At 35.2% G+C, this 23,316-nt stretch overlaps 1 protein-coding gene across 1 annotated transcript; it reads left to right on the top strand.

Moving 5' to 3' along the window:
• Positions 1-268: 268 nt before the first annotated feature.
• On the top strand, positions 269-23,049 carry LOC145773676 (thyrostimulin alpha-2 subunit-like). The gene is made up of 3 exons (XM_082584815.1): positions 269-401; positions 3,603-3,781; positions 22,591-23,049. Exons 1-3 carry the CDS (start codon positions 317-319, stop codon positions 22,681-22,683), a joined length of 357 nt encoding a protein of 118 aa, XP_082440941.1. The 5' UTR covers positions 269-316; the 3' UTR covers positions 22,684-23,049.
• The last annotated feature ends 267 nt before the right edge of the window (positions 23,050-23,316 follow it).

A 23,316-nucleotide genomic window follows, 5' to 3' on the forward strand; every position in this document is an offset into this window, starting at 1 on the left:
TAGCCTCCACCAATTTGTAGAGTTGTACAACAAACACAATTTTTGAAGAAATTATTACATGGTAAGTTATTGTATAAGAACAAGATCAATTTTTTTCGCATGGAAGCAGTTTTCCATTTGTTTGACTCCTTTATGCAAAGCAGTTTAGATTAGTGCTTTAAGTCTCGGATCTCCTACGATGATTGTTTGTTATGAATAGCTCGCTAAGAGTCTTATCAAGACCACAAATTTGCCATAAATACAAGGCTAATCTTTGTAGGCTGGTTGAAAAGTAAATAAGCTGTAGTATTTCTTAATTTGTCAAAGGACATAACTTATGATGAAGATATTACTGCTCCTTTCTATCTTAGTCTCAATCGGATTAGCTGGACGACGAAGAACACCAGGCTGCTTTCTTCATGGTGAGTTCATGGTTTTTTTGTTTTGTTTATTTGTAAAAATGTAGCCTATTACCGATAGCGTCGAAAATGTGATTTTTGTGTAAATAGTTGCAGTGGTAAGCTGGCAACAAAGAGCGTTTGTTGTAGTTATGAATGACTGACAGTCATATAAAAAATTGGTCTTTTGCTGGTGGAACAACAGCGGAAAGAAGGAGTAAATCAAACACGGCAAATATACACTCCTCATTTAGGTAATAGTTAAATAAACAACGATGAAGTTATAAGTCTGCATGACTTCTGTTCTGATTCTTATTTATCTTTCTAAGTTAGTTACTTTCACCGCAGAAAAAATCCTTTTGCATTGACGAGTGGTTGCTTAAACTACTTTGACAGAACACAAAGTGACATTTTCGAAATCAAAATTTCTTTACAAAAATTAGGCTTTTGATACACAATGCAGTATGTTTTTAAATGAGTACTGAAGTAAAGACTATCTATGTATAGAACAGTGGTCTACCGTTTTGTTTGAAAACTATTTCAAAAACTTTGAGAGATTTAATTTTTTAAATTACACTGTCTTTGTGTGTTTTTTGTGTTTTGGTTTTAATATGGACAACCTTGTCTGATACAAATAAATAATAATGATAATAAGTACGAGAATAGCAGAAATAAGTATTGTAGTCTAAATACTTCTGCTAACCTGCGCATTTTGTTGCTAACCTGCGCATTTTGTTGCTAACCTGCGCATTTTGTTGTTTATATCTCAACTCAATGAACAACCAACATTTGTTTCACAGTTTATTGCCGCTATGGTTACGAAATCGAAGTTGATTTCGTCCTCCCCGTTAGCTCAGTTGGTTAGTGCGTGACTTCGTGAACGAAGAAGCTTCAAGATCAAGCGGCGCTGGTTCGACTCTCGGGGTATGCGCGTGAGAAACGCATTCTAATGACTGCTCTCCATTCAGCGGCACCTAATGGATTAAATAATTCCCTGACAACAACACTTCAACAATCGGAAACTTCACTCTGTCAATCTTGGTAATCGGGCCCTGCGTCAAAAAGCCTCTACAGTCTACAGAGGATAAAAAGTCAAAACCAAACCAAAAGTTGAATTTTGGCGAAATCTTAAACTGGCAAAACCGATTAATGAGTTTTTTTCATAGTTTTATGTTTTTTCGAACATTTTTACACTTTTCCAGCAGAGCCTAGGCCTATTTTATGTTTCATGTTAAAAATACAAAAACTGCATTTTTGCTGAAGAAAATCATTATCATCTGTACGCCCTACGTAACAATACTAGGAAAACGGCTGTTGCTGTCAAATAGCTGTGTAAGTCGGTACATCACTCAGAAACTGTCAATTCGTTATTACATTGTTGGAAAGCGTATTTCATACGTTTACCCGGTTAGGGTAATCCCTTTGCCATGTAGAAAATAGATTAATGCAGAAACATTCACCATTGATCAGTAGGCGACATACATTTCTTATAAAATAACTACATTCTTTGTCGTAAAAAGTCATTGGCTTTACATTTGTTATTATTGTTTACATAATAGGCTAATATGAATGTTCCAATGTGATTAGGCAATGACAGAATACCTTCTTATTACTTGCATACACGAAGGTTGTGAGTGATGAACAGTGAACTGAATTACCAGTGTAGTCTTTTGCAGATTGTTGCTTGCTAAAACTAAGTAGCTAAACTTTAAAGCAAACTTTTCGCATTAATATTTTCCGTGTTTGTCTTCCGATTCTCTGTATTGTCTACGATTACAAGTACAGCCTACGACACGTCATTTATGTCATAATACAAACTTTTTAGTCATTGATGTACTTTAGCAGATTTTGAGTGCACGCAAAAAAAAAATTAACCTCACTACTTTTGGTAAACAAAGTAAACAATTTTTATCAAAACAATAAAAATATGTTTATTTTTTGGAGAAGAAAAATAGAAAACTGCAATTGGCAATTTGTTTCTTATTCAGTTGAAGTTGGCCGTTTTGTTGAATGTCTGCACTGTGAGTCTCACCTCTCACATCCCCATTTACTACATCACTGGTTTCGGTATTAATAGAAAAAGGATGATGTACGGTAGGCTTAAGCCAGATCACTGGATTTGTGACACTTAAGTTGAAGAAGGGTTCCACTAACTTTGTAATTTTTATTTTTGACAACGTATGTAGATCGTTAGGTTTAAATTTGTTTCCCTACAAAACTTATTGCGTTACTTAACGAAAACATGCGGCTGAGTCTTTGAAAAACATTTAATGACATACTGTTGGCACAAAAATTGGTACTGTATCAGTATCTCTCCATCCATTTGATCCAAAATTTATGCTCCAACAAATCTGGGCTCGATTTGATGTATTTAATGAATAGCAATATATTCCTTCTCCACACACAATATTGTTGTCTGAGAGCTAAGTTGCGAGATTCCTGAAAAGACTTTGGTTCAACACCCGCGGCTGTGTCTTTGAAAGGTGGATGCGAAGGATGGCTCTTTTGCCTCTCGTTGCTCGTATTTTAAATCTTCACCAACCTGACATGAACGGGAAACAACGGTCCAACAGAATGTGCACTCTGCAACACATTTACGAATTTCTTTCTTCCTCTATTTCTCAAATTCTTAACTTTCTTTGGTAACTTTGCCTATTTTTTGAAACAGCAAGTTACTCCAGTCCTTTTGCCACAGGTGTTGCTCAAATTGAAAATTCAAAGATGGATGAAAGCTTTTGCATGTCTGTCAAGTTCCCCATCGGTGTGAAAGAGGCTAAGCTATTTATCTAAATATACCGAATTCAGTAGCCAACTAAGATAACAGTTCTTCGTGTATCACCTGGCCTTTTATCTGCACGGTACATAAATATGTCGTGCAAGAGTTTTGTTTGAGCAGATTATTTAAATTATTAATCAGAAACAATAAAAAATTTATATTGACCTATCAACCTGTGTGGTCGAAAGGTGAACATTTCTGTCTAACACCTGGAAAGAGCGTCGTAGCTATTCATGTCGAGATCGCGTATCTGGGCTTTGTATAATATCGTCATAATTATAAGCGTGCATGAAAACTTTTTCTTGGCATTGACTTGTCTTTTCATATTTTAGGTTAGACTCTTAGAGTTTAAGATAAATTGTCACAAAATAACGTTTCAAGATAGGCAACATTTTATAATGTATCTAACTATGCGCATTTGTTACAATATGGGCTGTGATGTTATTCAGGATACGAAAAACACGTCTCCATCGACAATTGTCAAAGAGTTGTTGTAAAAATCAATGCTTGTAGAGGATTTTGCGCTTCCTATTCAATTCCTTCCAGTTATGAAACAATAATGACCTCACGAGGTCGCCATAATGTCACATCCAGAGCAGCATGTTGTACTATTTCTGCAACAAGAGAGGTAAGTTAATAACCTTCAAAAATTTGACATATAGCCTACTGTATGTTTTAACTTTTTATATCAAGATTTATTCTAACCACATTCTTCTATGCATTATTAACCAGCTTTATTTTACGTAGACTTGTCTACATTGCGCAGTATAGGATAGAGGGTGCTCACATATGATGCAAAAATATAATAATATACTAGCCTAACCAAAATCCCAAGACTCATAGACCTACACAGGCCTGTGGTCGCAAAAAAGCCAACTTTCCAACGCATTTAAACCGCATTTAGGCTACTTGCTTTTGCTTTTTCGAGTTGTCCCTATGAACACCATCCAGCTTACTCCATTCTTATTCATTCTCATTTTTCAACCGCTAAAATATTTGTATCTTTTCTTTCTTTTGATCAGGGTTCTGTTCTCACTGTTAGACAATGCTATTGCTTCTACCACTCTAATATCTTCATAAACTATTTTTTTAATTCATAGTCTCCTATCCTTATTACATGGTTTATAACGTGCAAACCAATTTGTCATTTTTGCTGCATACCGAGATAGCCTACTGATGTCACAAATTGCATATTGCAGCTGATAGGCTGCTTTCGTAATAAAATGGAGTCAAAAAAAATGAAAGAAATAAAACAAAAAGCAAAACTCGTTTTCAAATTAAAAGTCTTATGATCAGCGATTAATTATTAAATGGTAGGTGCCAGCTTTCGGAGCGATAGTTACCAGTTTTACTCGTCAAGGCCAGGCCATGACTTATCCGCCATTGTAGCAGTTAACAATTTTCAAACATTTTCAATAAAATTTTTATAGGATCAAGTTTAATATTGTAGCTGTCATGGCTAAAAAACTCCAGAAAAATTGTTTGACTCGTGATAACTGTCTGGTGCAAAGCAGAAAGTTTACTCACACAATCAGATGCTTATATCACAACCTTTTAAGCAGTTCTTGTTTGTTTGTTTTATCTATATCCTGCATTGCGGGAAAGCGGACTTGAGCGCTATGCATCGGTGTACGCCTTCCGACGTACACCTGACCCACGCTGCAGCCGACGGCAATGTCTGTTTCCGGTTGTCTATTCTACTTATGACTTAAATTTTGTACTACCCAATACTCGAAATCGATCACTGGGTAGAGGCAATTATCGTAAAGTTTCTTGCCCAGAGAAACAACAGCAAGTGCAGGTGGCTAGAGTCGAACATGCAGGCACTCGACTGCGAGCCCAACGCACTAACCACTCGGCCACTGCTGCCGACAATGCAGTTCAATGCATCAAAATTGAATAGGTTATACCGTAGGCTATATCACTTACACAAAATTGTGACGTAACAAATACTTCCCGAAAAGTTCCTCACATCTCTTGACTAAAAGATGAAAAGATCCAGCTCTTACTCGATTATATCGATACTCAGGCAATTATATAGCGTTTAGGACGCAGTGCTTCCCAAACTTTTTAAGTTTGCGACCCACTTTTTTTGGAAATTTTTTCTTGTGACCCATAATGAGATATGACCAAACAAATGAAAAAAAAATAATGAGAAAAGAAACAATGTATCCACATGCAAGTTACTATTTATGCGTAACTTGAGCTTGCATATTGGATATTATCAGATCAAGTCGATGCTTGATATGAGACAAGCTCACACGCAACGTAGCATTAACAGTTTCCGTTTCAATATGTTCCGAGCCTTGGATTTAGTTACATCTACAGTTGAGAAGCCGGACTCACAAAGGCATGTAGTGGTGAATGGCAAGAGAAATTTGGTGGCTCGCTCTGATAGTAAAGGGTATTTGCTTTGCAAAGAATACTTTGCTTGCATGGATCCAAATTGAAGTAAAGTCTAATGCTTGATAACTAGGCTTGAAAGTGCTGTCTTCAGAAAGCTCGATGAGTTTATTCTCAAGTTCTGCGAGCAGAGCCACATCCTCGGCTGCAGAATTAAAAGAAAATGGGTTCAAAATCCATAAATTTCCAGGATGTGGATCCTCTAAAAAGTAGTAATCAAACATAGGAACATATCAAGTCGTTTATCCTTCACCCTTCATTTCCAGAGACTTATCTTTTTCGTCCCTCAATTTTATCACCAACTAAAAATACTGAGCTGTTTCTACCTTGCGTTGACATGTTGAGTTGATTCAATCTGAAAGGTAAGCCAGTTTAGCACAGAAGTAGTCATCAATATAATGCTCAGCAAGAGGTGATCGATGATCCTGAAAAAACATATCAATTTGACGTCTCAATTCAAAGAGACGATTAAGAAAGCGTCCTTTTGGGAGTCACCTCACCTCATTGTGATACAAGAGCTGCAAGTGATCTAAATCGAGATTGTCGCACAAGGTAGCAAAACATCTCGCGTGTAGTGCATTCTTCTTAATATAGTTTACAGGCTTCACAGCTACAGAGATGATCTCATGCAGTTCTGGTGGCATCTGTCTTGTAGCGATGTTTTCTCTGTGTAAAAAGCAGTGAGTCCACTTGGCTTGTCTTGCTCTCTGCTGAGTTTGTGTATGCCAGTCATTGATGCAGCACCATCTTTGCACCTACACAGTTTTTCCAATCAATGGCTTTGTTAGCAAAGTGAGTGTCAAGGCAACAAATTACCTCATCGGCTGTTGTTCTTGTGGGAAGTTCTTTGCAAAAAGAATGTCGTCGTGAACATTGCCGTCAGCACAGTATCTTACAAATACAAGCAGTAGGAGCTATAGGCTATTGGTTAAATCAGTGGATTCATCCAACTTTATTGAATAATAGGACTGGATTTGATTCTTTCCCACAGCTGACGTTCGATGTCATTATTTATTTCAATAATTCTTCTTGTAATAGTGTTGTTAGACAATGGTACCAACTCAAGTTTCGATGCAGCTTTCCCTCCAATAACTTCACGACACATATCCATAACACTGGGTAGAATGAGTTCCTCTGCGATTGCAGATGCTTTCATGCAACGAGCAAATCCTCCAGCCACCAAAAAGCTAGCCTTCAATGCTAAGTTTGACTCAGTTGTAAATGAAGTCAAGACTCGCTACTGTGTCTACAGATCAACCCTCTTTCTCCCAAAATATCTTTTTGGATTTCATTGCACGTGTTGGGTGGTGTGTGTTCAGGTGCCTCGATGGTTTCAATGTCGCATTCGACAATATCTTTGCACACACAACACATTCTGCTTTTGGCTCAAAGTCATTTCTTGCCTCAATGAAACTATATTTGATGTAACCAGAGTCATATTTTCTCATTTGAAATTTCCTTGATTTCCTTTCTTTTCCATTTACTTCGTTACTTTCCTTTATCAAAAAACTATCCACTTTGTGACTATAAAAAGAATTAAACAAAGTTAAACAGTTTAAATAAATTACATTAACCGTTGTTTAGCCGTTATTTAAAATGCAACTAATCGGACATAAGATTAACAGTCACATAAACCGACATCTTTGCTACTGAATTTACCTGAATTCAACAAACTACTAATCTGCCTATAGTAGCCCACCTACACTTTCCAACGTCTAGGGGCGTACGTACTGAAATTGTTTGCAATGATAATTGATAATGCAATAATTTTCCGATCCACCAGAAAACTGCACCATTTAGAAAAGCTTTGCGGCCCATCTCCAATAACTCCGCAACCCACTGGTTGGGAAGCACTGGTCTAGGGGATCCAGGGGATAGTTTTAGACCGGAGCCCGGAAGGATTGTAGGATTTAGGAATCTTTCCAAGAAGCGGAAAATGGAAGAAATGACTTATTCTTTGAAATCCAATTGTGACATGAGGCGTTTGCATCTATCCAAGTTATTTTTTTAGAGATAATCTCTTTCTTAATTTGTTAGAAGAGGGGGTCCCGGGTCTTATATTGGTGCCAAACTTACTTCAATTTGTTTATATTTCTCACCATCACAACCAAAACCAATATACGGTATGCCAAACATAGCAGAGTTCCAGAAAAAGTAGAAGCGACAAAACGTGAACGTTATGACGTGCTTGAGACAGAAACAGAATATTCAGTTTAAAATTTGGCATGGTTGCAACACCTTGATACACACATATGGGAAACGTGTGGAATTTTTTTGAAAAAAAAAGGTCCTGAAAAGACATGTTTTAACAGTTTTATTATGAATCCACGCTTTTATAAATTTAGATTTGAAACGTAGTATCTTAAGGCCTTAAACAACGCTGCAAATGTTGATTTTTCAGATATTTTGCTGTAAGAGGCATATCGGACATAGTTTGAACAACAAATACTGTACATTGGCAAGTAGTGACAACTTCATATAAAATATTCCCACACAAAAATTTATTTCGAAGACAAAATCGTGTTTGCCAAGAAAAGCCTTTTGTCAATTTGGCATGTAATACTTAGATGCTAGGTAATTTTTTGTATTCAGGCTTAAGTTTAACACTTTGGTAAGTTGAAACTAAATCTCAACTAAATAAATAGCCTACCTGTATAAACAACACCCAAATAACCTGGCAAGATAGGCTGCGCTGTTGGAGGCAATCGAAAAAGAGCCTAATTTAGGAAACGTTTTGTGAAGTATTTATTAAAACGCCAGCTTACCATCAGTTAAGACTTCAGGTGATTACAGCTTTTTCGCATGATCGGCCAATATAGACAGAAAATATAGACAATAATGATCTGCACCACACGTTATAGCGCCCCCTTCCGGCCAAAATGTGACTCACCTGACAAGGTCGCCTGTCCACCTTAGGTTTCCATAATTAACTCAAGGGCGGAAAAAAGGTAGGTAGGCTTATCTGGTATTGGTCAACCTTTTTTACATAACAAACCTTTTTAAAGGTTCTCCAAAATATATCCAATGCCTAAACTGAAAAGTAAAACGTTATCCATGGTCCATGCATAGCTTGCCTAATGGGAATCGATGACTGGAAACTGTGAGGTGATGGGTTTTATTATTTTTGTAAGTTGTTTAATTATTCTTGCAAAGTGAAGGAGTAATTGAAAAGCCATCTGACACTACTTGGATTTTTTCTCTGTGATTATTTAAAAAAAAACATTAGTTTTTAGTTTTTGAGGAGCCTCCTTTTTACTACTCACCTAAAACTTCATCAACTTTAAAATAAATAACTTTTTGAATAAAATGCGTAGATCCAAGTATTTTTCTATCAATGTAGATGCTACTTCAAATGTTTCTAATCCAAAATAAATCTTTCTCGTATTAAGGTAAGCTATGTTAAACTGCTTCAAGACGTAAAATCTGATGCTGTTAAGCCTATACTGATTTCTATGTCACTGAATGATTTCTGTTGTTCTAGCTTGAAAACTGGTGCTGCTTTGGCTGAGCGTGTACTATTTTTGCTTGACCAACTGAACCTTGACCTCAAAAACTGCGTTGGTCAGGCATATGATAGTGGATTCAAGATTGTATTGATTTGGTGATCGGGTCTTGATCTTCAAGATCAACCAAACTGGTGATCTTTCTCATCTTTGCATGTGGCAACATTTAAAAACTAGTTGAAGCGCCAAAGGCACCACATATGAGATGTGCAGTTGTGCATAGCCTACCTTACTACTCTACCGAAATTTTTTTTAGACGAAATAAGGAGCAACAATGACAATTTTGCTGCAAACGTTGTTGAGTAATTTTCGGTAATTTTCGTGTGGTTTTACGCCGATATGTTGTTAAAATCGAAACTTTAAAGGAATTCAGTTTTACGCTGAGTATTGAGTAAAGTGAGCAAGTTCAGCTTAAGAGACATAATGCAGCGCATGATATAAATTTGTTGCTTTATTTTTGATGAAAGTTGTTTTTTTGTTTGTTGTTTTGGACCCATTTTATTGTTTTTCAATTAGTCCTGTTTTCTCTTGGAGGCTTTGGCAGGTAGCATAAAAATAAATCAATCGTGTCCATGAAATAATACAATGCGTTGTTGTGTGAGCTGGTTTTGGTATTTTCATAATCGAACTGTAAAATATCAATTAGGCCATTTAACACGGTCCAATTAAAACATTTCATGACGCAACTCTGCTTTAATGCGTTATGGTCTGTTTCCAAGGAATCGAGCTGGCAAAAAGATGTCGCTGAGATAAATGAAATATCAAGCATGCTGGCTCAAGCACGGTTGTTTAGAGTCAACAGAGTCAAGTGGAGTTAGCTTTCTTTGCGTGTGAAGGAAACAAAGCAGTCTTTTTAATTAGTTGCAAATCATCTTGGCGTGTTAAAGAGATTTTGATAGACTTCCACCTCACTGTTGACAGGTTGCTATGCTTTTTAGACAGGCCCTAAGATATCAATCTATTTATTTACCATTTTTTGCTAATAATTTGTCCTCACATACTTGCAACGTCATAGATGACAATCAATATTTACTAAATAGACAACTATGATAGATTAATTTGTTATCGAATGCCTTGATTGACTGCCCGATGAATATTTCAATTGATGGATGATCGCTTGGTGGAGCAATGCTTAAAAAAACAATGATCTCTTCCTTTTTCATTTCTCAAACGACTTGAGGGACAATCTTATTTGATTAAATTCAAGTTAGCCTCACATTTTTTTTGACAAGTCGGAAAAATAGCCAAGATTGTTTTCATTAGGCTATTACTACTACTACTGCTACTACGAAATTTATTTTCGATTGTTATAATTCGTAAGAAACATTTGGACATACACCATACGCTAAACATCTTTTCGAAAATTCTACTGACACAGACAGGTGTATCAGAATGATGATATACAGTATTAAAACGAGAAAGTGATACAGACAGCTATTGCTACTGCTTCATCAGCTCTGAAGGTTTTGGTTTAATGCTCAACTTGAAGTTCAACGTCTTACCTGTGTAACAGTCTAGAAATTGGCGCCAATCAGAATTTGCTGGATTTCCAAATAGTTTATTTACTATTTTGTTACACAGTCAAGTATATTTGACTTGACATACGTCAAGTATACCGAAACGTCAAAAGAAGAATTATGCTGTAACTAATCGATAATGATTACTAGCAAGAAAGCGCGCATTGCCCTGAGATTAACAGGTTCTAAACCGAGTATAGCAATCTCTAGTAATAATTCACTTGTTGATGCAACGTTAGGCGGCTCTGCTATCGCCAAGCCATAGGTGACTGATGCTTCGTTTTTTTAAAAAAAAAGAACAAAATAAGGTTTTAAAGAAACTTTGATTATGCAATCTACTATTCTTAGTGCAATACATTGATTGCTAAATTAGAATATTTGTAAATCCGATTGGAAATGGTGGAAATGTGGAAATAGAGAAAAGATTTATAGTATAGATTTATAAGATAGAGAAATAGAAAATGTAGGATTTTGTGGAAATAGACAAAAAACAGTAGAAAACTCTAAAAACTTCTGGATTGCAATAACTTTTTAACCACATTTAAATACATGTTGCAATATTCATTGCTCCTTTGTCTCATTCGTTTCCCCTTTCATCTGACTTTGCTATCATCACATTCTTATTCTAAACTTATCCAGTCACCATCGTTAATCTATCGCTTGCTACCCAATTTATCGACTATAAACTAGAGACGACGATTTATTGATCAAAAGTTGGCTGCATAGCCGAGTGGTGAAGGCCTGGAACAGCAATCGAAAGGGCGACGGTACGACACCACCTAAGAGCACGCTGCTGTGTCTTTGGCAGGACACTTAAAGGCGGATATGAAGATTGGCTTCCTTGCTTTCCCATCTTAATCTACTTAATCCACATAATCTAAATTTTCAACCACCCATTTTCAACAGTTGTGGTTCGTAGCATCATAATTAAATTGAGACAAACCAAAGTGCATATAAACGACTCGTCATAGCACATGACTGGGGAATTGTGTTCCGAAAGCTATTACCACAACGAACTTGAAGCATCAGGTTAAAACAGGTCGTTAATATCTTCTTTATGGAGTAAACAACAATCCTGCAGCTAAAAGCGACACTCAATCTATTGCATAAAGCTATGATATGAAACTATATGGTTCAGTGATATTATTATTGGAGGCACAACTTACATAGTATGAGCCCGTTTGAGTTGTTTGTGATATAGCTGTTGTTGTTAATTAAATATATAATTTTGGAAGAAAATTATTGTCTACTAGACTCTACATCAAAACATACTTCAATTGACGTTTTTCGTGTTACGATTTATACCCCAAACAAGAAAACAAATAAGTGAAGCGATTGTTTTGTGACGTCAACCAAGCTCATCAAGCAACCCTCTTCTGTAGGAAATAGTATAGGCTGTGACGCCATAGTTAAAAAGAAAAAAAAAAACAGCAAAGAAAGTGTCAACATAGAAATGCGCTGCATCTACAGTTGTTGGAAAATCTATTGTTGGAAAAGTTTAAGACTTTGATTAAATTTGAACTTGAGATCAAGCAACCACAATTAAACCACAAACCTTGGTTGTTCCTTTCCAGGAACCGAGCCGCATGTGTTACAGCATTTCAAAACACGCTAGTTGGTTTTGTTAGTTAGGCTACTGTAATTAGTGATAAGTAAGATACTGACGTCAATCTTGCATCATTTCTGATGTCTGTGTGCAGATTGTTTGGCTTTTATTTTTGTTATGGCAAAAACGAAACGTAATTCAATCATTGAGCTTTTCCTTGCAATCGTTCTACTAAACAATGCAACATCGAACTACTACGTGGTCATTATGAAACATCCTCATGAAACTATAGATTGCAACGGTTGTGATGTCAAAGTCAGTACGTCTCAATGGCATCCAGTGGCACGTGCATGCAATTTTTTCTTTCATTTTAAAGCAGTTTCGACAAACCAAACAGAATTTTTTATTTTCATTGTCACAAAAACTTGTTGTTTTGCTTATACTTCATGCGAATCATTTGGAATACTTGATGGAAGGCTTTCCACCAGAATCTTTTAAACGAATCCTCTGAAATACCGGGTGAACTAGCATTTCAATTCAGCCGTAGGCAATAGAACGACTAAAAATCCATTCTCTTGTGTGATAACATATTAATATACTGTTGTGAAACTTGATTGGAGTTTCAATAATATTGTATCTTGTGGAATGATGTGGAATCACGTCCACAAGCGTTTAAATGTTTAAACCTTAAACAAAATAAAAAAAACACACGTAGTCGTTAAAGAAATAAAGCACATTTGAATAGCACCTAACACTGTAGCATTGTCTCTTTTTATTTCGAAAGAAGATCATGTTATCAAATCCAAGGATAATAATTTTTCAACATTCCCTCAAAAGTATAAAAATTGTTGAAATACAATTGAAGCAGGTTAAAGGAAAATAAAAAATGCTTATGATTTTTCTTACCTCCAGCACCTTGATGGGTAAATAAGTGTTTGGATGGATTAAAAAAGTTAAACTAATCAACTTCATCAAAAATAGTTATACAACAACTTTATTTTTTGACAGGTTCATGTGTTATCGTGTTCCCTTTGAAACTGCAGTTGTTTATCTTCGCATTTGTGACATTAATTCATCGAAAGAGAATTTATCAAAACCAAAAAAATGTTTGAAAACGAGGTTTTTTCACTGTGTTGGGGGGAATATTTTTATATGTGCTTTTATTGTAAAACTTTCACAATAAGATTTCGATAAACGTAATTGTTTTTTCGATAAATAAAATCTGTGAAAGAACTTTTCAAATTCACTTAGAAAAATAATTTCAAAATGTTAAAAGGTTTGTAAAAACAGAACAAAATTTTTGTCCTTCACACGCAATGTTGTTGATGTTTATAAAAAAATAACAAAAATCTAAAAGCACCTGAAACTCATTGGTGTTTCCATGTAAACAATTGTTGATGCTTGTTGTTTGTTGCATAAGCTAACCGTTTAATCTGAAATGGCAAAAGGTCGCAATGCGGAATGTGTCACTCAGGACAAGTGTTTGTTATTCCTATAGCAATCAACATTAATTACAAATTACTAGCTATTTCCAAGTTAACTTCCATGATTTCATGTTACAAAATACTTTTTAATTTTTGTTTTTCACGCAGATATTTGTTCACATACTTACTAGTTACTAGAGACTAGTTACTATAGAGACTAGTTACTATCAGCTAGTTATTAGATTGGAGTGGGGTTTCGGAAAGAAAAATGTGTTCGAACATCCTCGAAAGCGTCTACTTAACATTGTCTCACACTGTATTGCCTGTACACTGTGTCCACATCACACGGGTAGTACATGTGCATAAAAAAGTAATACAATTGGCCGTTGAGACGATAATTTAGGCGGTACCAAAGAGATTCTTGGGCTCCAAATCAATGCAATCTTAAGAAAATGATGATGTGGCAATATGAAAGAAAGAATATGATGTGATGAAAGAATATGATGTAGCTTCTTCAGGTTCACTGGCCCTTTGGAAGTATTACGGACCCTGCGCGAAAAAACGAAAAAAAAAATACGGACTTTAAAATCATATCCGCCAAACAGGCCAAAGTCCGAATGTATCCCCTAGAGGGCCTAGACCCCCTATCAATGCTACTATATCTCATTCTCAAGGCATTCTTTGATAGGCCTATCTCTTAATTAACACCCAAAATTTGTATTTCGTGCGATGTACCAGCGTGATACGTTCAACGGGGAAAATATTTGCTGCAGTTTATTTTGTAGTTTCAGGGGCTTTCATTAAAATAATTAATGATGAAACAATAAATATTTAAAAAACTTATAGTTTTTTCCATTGAAATTTTTAACGTAGCAGCTGCTGGAACAAAGAAGTCCATAATATGACACAGAGATGCTTGTCAAAGCTATTTTTTGTCTTTCTCGGCACGTTGCTTTTATTTAACTACTATTTAAATTAAAATGGAAAGTCTGAAAATGCATAAATGTTGTTCTCAAATACTCCTTTTTGATGACGACGTCGATATGGGGGAGATAGTGTTGCTCTCAACGTCAAAAAGTTAATCTTTTTCTGACGCAATGCGTGTAAGTGTTCTTTGCGTAATCTTGTGTTTTATGTGCTTTTTACCAAGGTTTGCAGTTTACGTTATCACACTGAGAGGATTGACATTTTCTTTATGATATTTTAACAAACATCTTTTTTTTTTGAAAAAATGAATTATTTATTGATTCAATCCAGAAATACCTTTTGCTCTTGAAAATAACTTTTTTGCTGGCTTCAATAGACACAGATTATCTTGGAAATAAATAAACGACAATGCATTGAATTTGCTGCTCTCTTACAGACACTTCCATATACTGTACACAGTGTACAGTGTAGTCTGGAAAGTATGAGAAAACTGAGGTAGTAAAAGAATAAACCTTTGGGCCGGAGACTCATGCGAAAAAAACAATCTTTTTTATATTATGGTTCATAATCCTAGGCCCAAATTTCTCCATCTAAATCTATCACAAAAACGGACCAAAAATAATAACACAGTAGTTTGAAGTTGGTTAAAAACCTTGATTATACAAAATGTTAAAAATGTACGGTAGAAATGTTTTTGGTACAAAACTATTATTATTCTACATTGCCAAAATTTACAAACTGGTTAAAAACGTTTCGTTAGTCATTTTGTAAGAAAGCAAGTGACCTTTTTCCATATCGGAGAAGCAAGATCAACTTGAAGGATCATTTCTTCTTACTACTGTCTGACGTGCAGCCCATAATGATTTTAAAATTTTTTCATGATTCCGTTGTTTTTTGTTTATTTTGTTACTTTGTTTATAGGATCCGTTTGGTCACGAATTAACGTCACTGAATGTTTGAATCGTTATCACAGATTGACTGCTTGCAATGAACACTCGGAGATCATTTCCATACACAATTCTACTTTTAAAAATGACTGTAGTCTATAATTGATGTTAGAATCAAATTAACAGTGGTGCAGTAAAAGTACCAAATCCCTTAATCGTGATATTTCTAAGAATATATCTAGCATAATGTCACGTTTATAGCCTACTTCACAAGCATTATATCATTGCTATATAAACGAAGTTCGACAAATGAAAGTGCTACTTCTATTAATATACATTTTAAATACTGTATTGCATAACCAATGGTTTCAATTGTAGCACCAATTACTAAAACTGACAGAAAAATCAATATCTTTTTTGGTGTCAGAGTGATTAAAGTGAGAAATCGCTCATGTCGAGCAAAAATGTATCCGAAAATACGTGCTTGCATTTTGTCCGATGTTGATGTTCATGAATAATTTCATTGTTACAAACTGTGGGACCAATCATCATTACCTAATTGACTCAGCTTCACTAAAGTACCTTATAGTAAGCTATATTGACAGCGTTTAATTTTCTTACATAAACTGCCCAGTGGTTTATCATTCACAATTACCGCATAAACTTGTAAGTGTAAAAGAAATACTTTTAACTACTAAAGAAATTGTTCCCGAAAAGCTAACAGTTAGAAAAATGTTTTTAACGTCTACGCTTTAACAAGTAAAATAATTAAATGTACTCCAGGATGTTCATAAACTAGAGCACATCCATCCGAGGAACAAGTAAAAATATTGTATTTAAGAATATTTTTTTCCATCCTGAACACCTGTGTGCTATTGGTTTGCGTCGTTCGATCATTCAAATCAAATCCAGATCGAAATAACAAATTTTGAGTAAACTCCGATCGCAGTATTGAAAGCAGTTTTAATATGCAGTTACAAAATAATTCCTCTTGTTTAGAAAAGGGTAAAGATTTATCTTTGCATCGATTTGTGTAGCATGTTTGTGATGGATGTAGATAAAGACGATAATTGAAGAAGCGTAACAAATTAAATTTATAAACATCCCTTGATATTTGCACGAAATAGAACAAATCATTAGCACGTTATCAAATTCACGCCAGGCATTTGCAGTCCGTGTACACCCCTCAGTCGTAGTGAGCCGCGCAAGTACTGTGGGCTGTACATCCAAATAAAATTTGCCGATAAGATAAAGATCAAAAATTCAAGCATACGACGTGTGCTGTCAAGATATCTTTCACTTCATCGATTTCTGTATTTCGTCTGCACATTTCTGTTTGTTGTTTTCACAAGAAGGCCACTTAGGTTAACTTTACATCAAGTACAGCATGGCACAGCATAGTTTCTTTTGTACTGTTTTAATAAAGGTATTTAGCCTGCTCCGTTGCTTAAAAATATGTTTCCAAGTATGGGTGGTAAGGATCATTCCTCACTTTTTACAGCTTTTCAAATCAAAACAGATAAGAAAGCAATTAGAGAAACACTAACCTTTTAAACGATATTTGAATGGATGTTATCTGATTGGTTCTATATTTAAGCTTGTGGCTACTTTATCCAGAGAAAACGAATTTCACGGAAATACAAAACGCATTACCTTTTAAAAATATATCTTTGAAATATGTTTATACATGCTTCATTTCAAATTCAGAAAAGTGTAAATCAATCGAAAAAAAATTTCCACATCCACAGAATATCCAAAGCTATTTAAAAATAAATGACAAGCATGTAACATAAAGAAAGCATTGAATATTGCTGTAGATAACCACAAAAAGTTGTGTAACATTGGGAAATTGCAACTGCAGTAACAGTTGTCACAACTTTCCTTTTCTTTTACAAAGATGCCATTGAGCGCTGATTGCCCAACGACATCACTTAGTTGTAAAGTTAATGCTAATACAAAGTCGTAACCCTAGAAGTGGATCTAGGGAAGGTACTTAGTCAAATTATCCTCAAAATTGAGAAAAGCATGCAATTGTTCCACTTTTATTTCAAAACTGAAAAAGCATTTATACTGTTAAAGGCCTGCCAACTTCAAATTGTGGGCCATTGACTTTCTCACACACCTCTCAGATAAGACTAGCAGTAATAATTTTGGATCAGTTTCAACTCTCTAAATGTCGTGTAAACAACTGTAATTTTTCTGTGTGCTATAAAAATCCGCCTTTCAAAGAACGCAACTTTGTAATTATTATGATAAGTCGTTAAGATGCCCTGTTGTTTGTTGATAGTAAGCAATTTATGAAACAAGGTAAAAAGCTCGTCATGAGGCAAAAAACGGTGAGTTTTGAAATTCCATAATGTATCTTCAATGAACATGAATGTATTTCTAAACTTATACAGAAATATACTAAAACAATCTAAAAATAAGTGCAAAAATTCCCTAATTAATTACAATACAAACAAGTTTAAAACAAAATCCACTTTAAATTAGCCGAACTGGAATATCAAAATTAATCATCATTCAACGATTCTCTAAGCTGGATGATTTTGGCTCCTTAAACTATTTTATAGAAGTATATTTTCTAAAAAAAATAATATTCAGAGATGTCTAACATCAAACATTTTCATCTTCAATAACTTCGAGAAACCAGAACAGACGTTGAGAGACATCAGCGTCTATTTCAGGGCTCACCAAATGGCGGCTCGCGGGCCGCATGCGGCCCGCAGAAGGTATCAGCGTACAAGTATAACCCAAAATACTTTTCTTGAGGAGTCAATGAGCATGAAGGTAAAAAATATTTTCCGGGAAGCAAATTTTCGCTTTGCATACGATTCCACCGACCGACCATTCAGATTGTAGTTCTAGGCTTGGGTCGCTTAAAGTTATTCCAATGCGATGTCCAGCCACACTGTCCCTGTGGTTGATTAAAACGTCTGTTTTTGAATTCCGAAATTGTCTGTGAGCATAGGGTTGCTTATTTTAAGTTTGTAAGTGTCATGTAAACACTAGTGTGCGTTTCACCGTTATTGTGTTTCACGAGCAGTGTTCCCGTTAAGCAAGTTTTTGTTAGCAAAATAGACCGGTATGCCAACTCAATTTATAATAAATTGGCAAAATATTTTATATAAATATAAACACATTTTCTGGTTGTATCAAGAAAATGCAATATCTTCTGACAGGTGTTGGTTGTATTACTTCTGGTTGTATTATGGTTGTATTTTCATAAGACAACTTCTGGTTGTATTATGAAAATATTTAGTTTGGTACTGCAAAATGTTGTTAATCAACAATTCTTGTCATGCTGATAAGCACCGCAAGTGACAGCTGTCTAATAATCAAGAAATACGATTTTATAGACTCTCACAAAAAGATGAAAAACCAACTCATTGCTTTTTTAGAGGGAACACCGTTCATGAGTTACGATAGAAACGTTTTTTCGGTGATTTCTACAAGCGTTTGTTTCATGGTGCCTAGTTTCTTTCTCCCTGTTATTGAAGCCTATTTTTAGCTGATATGTTAGCACTTAGCAGCATAGCAGGTCACTGTTGTTGCCTGTATTGCGATGTGTCAAACATTTCTTTGGTTACTGAAACTGTTAATTGCAAGATATCATTTGTGAAGCGAAGTGACAACATCACTCTTGCTTGGCGATGAATATTCTAATGAAACCGTTCGCCTCGCTACAAGTGCGCAAAACAAGTGGCCTCGTTTATTAGACATTGTTAAAGAAGTCAAAAGTGTTGTTAAAGGAGCTTGGTCTGGCAGTAGCGTTGTTCGACTAATTTTGTTGCTGCGGTATTCTAAGATAAATAGTAACAACATGTAACGCTGAATACTTGGTACGAAATGCGTTCATTTCTAGCATAAGAGTCAACCTACCTAAAATTTTATTAGTGCGGCCCGCCACAGCTCTCCTAAGTGCCAAAGTGGCCCGCATGCAAAAAAGGTTGGTGACCCCTGGTCTATTTCATTTGCGATTGTGTAGTCTGTTTTGTGATTGTGTAGTCAATGTCAATAAATGCACAGTAGGCCTACTACACGATAACTTAAATTTGCAAAGTGGGTTTTTTACGTCTAATAATTTGCATATGTGCAGCCGACAAGTATTTTCAACTAAACGTAAAAATGTTTATAATGTTAAACTTGATTAAAATTAAAAATTGTCTAAAATAAAACTATATCAACATTTCAAAAAGTCATTAATGTTTTTTTCTTCTGAGTCTGTGATTAATTAGTGCAAAATAGTGATGTAAAGTTAATAAACGATGATGCAAGTCATAGGGGTATTAATTTACATACAAATAAAAAAAAAACACTATTTTTCTTTCTCGGCTAGGTAGCCGAGTGGTGAGAACGTCTGTGCGACATTCGAAAGGACACGATACCGCTCCAGAGCATGCGGTTGTGTCTCGGTAGAAGACACTTAATGTCAAATCAAAATAAGCAGCTTACTTGTAGACTATATGTCACTTCGCTGCATCCTGTCGATTGTATAGCTTCTGTGATTGCAGTTTTATGTATGTTATCGCAATGGGTGCAAATAAAAAGCTTGATTATTATTTCTCTACATTATCTTGACATACTAGTTTCGCACTTCGAAATATGTTAGACTTTTTCCAAACAAAAAAATTTGAAGTCAAAGCAGTTCAATATATGGATTCAGTCTTCAAAGAACTTTTATGGCCGAACAGAGAAAAAATCATTTAAATCTTTATCTTTTCAGTTTTGAATGACTGAAAAAGCAAAATCGTTTCGAACCGCTAAAGCTAGTTCTGCCACAGATGTTGATATAGCTGCCGGTATTTAAATTATCAGCAATAAGTGTTGTTTCTTACAGTTGAAGAATGTTGTCGGCAAATCTTTCTTTGTGCAGAAATTTTGAACTTCTTTGATGGCATTTGGAAAACGATTTTATTTTTTTCTTATGATTTATCATTCAACCTACTTAGCCTACTACAATGCTAACATAAAAAAACTAAGTTGCCCATGAATCTCCAATCGTTCTTCGTTCCACCTTGCAGCACTGGAAGCAATCTTTATAATAACTCTCGATCTAGTTGTATGCCGCCAAAAGGAATTTCTTTATGTCTTAAAGCTCCTTCAATAATTTGAATTCTTCTGATTATCCAAATTTACATTTCGCTTTTCTTCTACTATAAATACTTCACCACAGTTATGTTTCTTTTATTCTGACGTCAGCTCCTGAAGAAAGTCAGATGAAAACCTGCAGCTTTGAGCTATGAGCAACATTTTACTAGAATCTCCAACCATAGATTTTACGTAAGGTGTGAAAAAAACGGTACAAATAAAAAATGTTAATTAAGATCTCTGAAACAAACGTCTCCTCTCCATGACCGTTAAGAGAATAGGTTCGAATCGCTCCAAGCAAACCTTTTTGTAAGGGTGTGATGCTTTGATTGCAAAAGAATGATAAGTAGACTACGTGTCATTTTCATTTATCCAGCATCCCTCAAAACGTTCTCAGCTCCTAAAAAGATTTCTAGCTCTGGCCCAAGAGCACCCCCATGGACTCCCTGCCAACACTGGTGGTTCTTTTGTATTTTACTTTGGGATGACTTTGTTATATCGACAACTCTTATGACAAAACAACGTGTTAATTTTTTGATGAAATCATTCTCATTTCAAGCAAAGTCAGCTCAACGACAAAACATTGAAAATAAAACTTTTTATGTTTTTGATTCGTTTTGTGATTCTTGTCACAATTTATCTTTTCAAATTTACGTTTTGTACTTGATGTATTCTTTGGCATATTTCTTTTCTATACTTTCAAAGATTTGATAATGTTTCTTGAAACTTCACAATTATAACAAATTGGTATTAAAAATCAAGTTATTACCGATGGACACAAGAAAATGTCAACTTGACCAAACGCTGTTGTTTGATAAAACTTGTTTTGCTGTTGAGAATTGCTCATCAAATGCAATGTTGATGAATGGATAAAAACATTCTTTGCAAAATAAACTATTTTTTAAGACAAGCATAGCCACTTTGTTTGCTATGAAGTGCGCCCATGTTACAAGTTTCAACACACCTCCCAAACAGTGCAATTCATAAAGCAACAATTAGGCTCTGCGCAAGTCACGCATATTAACCCTATGCGAACCTTTGCATGCCATTGAACACAAAAGAGTTACAAAGATCAGACAAAACGTTTAATCATGATTCGGCATTTTGTGTTATGTGATTTTCGCGTGCAAACGTATAAAAACTTAGCACATTAGATGTTCTTAATGTTTAAAAAAGCCAGTACAACGAGGTTTTCGTTCTGTTCAATTACGATATGTTTATAATTTAGCGTTAAATCTTGGTTTATCAAAATCCTTGTTTGCTCACCATGAGAATTGCGTGCTAAGTGACGACATTGGAAAAAAGCGCCTTGCCACAAGTTCAGCAAAGCAGCTGGTCTGAAATAGTTTGTCTGTGCAGACCCCAGCTCGAACATGATTTGTATATTTATCTACTCGAATGGTTTGTCATTAAGTGGTCAATCAGAAATAAAACCGTTTTATATGACACAAACAAAGAGACTTTGCCATCTTCTAAACTGACTTGAAGTCAATCACTTTCATTGTTTCATAAAAGAGCTCACAAGACATTAGCCTGCTTCGTATCGACAACGCAAAAACATTCGTTGGCAATTCCGAGTAGATGACATGAATTTTTTAAACTCAACTAGTTTTAATCCATTGCATGAAAACCTGTCCGGTCTCAGTCCTTCTCTACTAATCTCCATATCAAAGTTTTTGCGTAGTAAGTTTGACAACAAGCAAAAGTGCGATGGTAATATGGTGGTTAGATCGTAAAATAAGCCGAATATCTTATCACACGACCTACACATTGTCAGCTCATTTCTGAATTTGTTAACAGCTAACAGCTAAAAGTTTTAAAACGAAATTTTGTTAGATATTATTTAAATTAACAATATTCACAAAAATATAGTTATTGCAATCACATATATCAAAATTTCTTGCAGGTGAGACAAGTAAGCGTTTCAAAACAGAGTCTGTGACCCACAACATAGCGACATAAATTTTTATAGGCTTACTGCACTATACTAACTTATAGTTATCATGCTAGTTACTGCACTATGCTAGTTAAAGTTTTATTTTAAAGTAAGTGCGAGACATTATTATATTGAAATAGGTAAATAAAGACTAACAAATAAAAAAATAATGCAAAATAATAAACAGTCTTCAATTTTATTTCTAGAGAAGATTTGTAATGTTGTGCGGCGGAGTGAGTCGTGTGGAAACCATTATGTCAGCGACGCAGTGCGAATGTGGAATTTGCGCAGAAGGATGACAATCCCAAGAATAATAGCAGAATTTCCCACCAACAGTTCTATGAGCAAACCTTTTCGTAAACATATGTATTTCGCATAACTGGCATTAAAATATTTCTTTGCAACTAGGTATTGTGGTAAAAGAAGAAAGGTTGTTTAATTATATTTTTTTCGTTACATGTACAGTAACTGACAACTTGGACTATTCTAATACGTGTCATTAAAGTTAAAGTTATTAACTTGTTTTTCATTGGAAAGCAAATTAAATTTTATTTGCTTGCCCTGATAGCTTTCACTGATAATTCAGTGCCCCTTTTCAAGTGTCAAAGACTTTACCTATCAGTATTCGATTGTGGTAAGGGGTAGGCTACACAGTCATGGTCAATCATTCCACTGGGCATCCATGTGTTTCATACTCAATTTGAGCATCTTTATCAACTGTTTTGCACTATTCAACAATGATTGCAATTTTTATGCTTACTTTTTCACTGAGTGGTCTTTTGTCTGGCATTACCTTTGTGATGGTATAAAAAGGGCACGAAAACCAAATTTGAACATTTGACAACGTTTATAGTATGACTTCGCTAAAAAACATTTTTGCTTTGTTAAAGCAACTTAAAATTAGCAATTAAAAAACAAATGCACTGCTTTCC

The sequence above is a fragment of the Aplidium turbinatum genome, chromosome 7, assembly GCF_918807975.1.
Source record: "Aplidium turbinatum chromosome 7, kaAplTurb1.1, whole genome shotgun sequence".
Taxonomy (NCBI): domain Eukaryota; kingdom Metazoa; phylum Chordata; class Ascidiacea; order Aplousobranchia; family Polyclinidae; genus Aplidium; species Aplidium turbinatum.

Coding starts and splice junctions, on each gene's coding strand:
- LOC145773676 (XM_082584815.1), top strand. CDS start 317: ATGATGAAGATATTACTGCTCCTTTCTATCTTAGTCTCAATCGGATTA. Junction 402..3,602: donor ACCAGGCTGCTTTCTTCATG/GTGAGTTCATGG, acceptor GATGTTATTCAG/GATACGAAAAACACGTCTCC. Junction 3,782..22,590: donor CTATTTCTGCAACAAGAGAG/GTAAGTTAATAA, acceptor TTTTATTTCTAG/AGAAGATTTGTAATGTTGTG.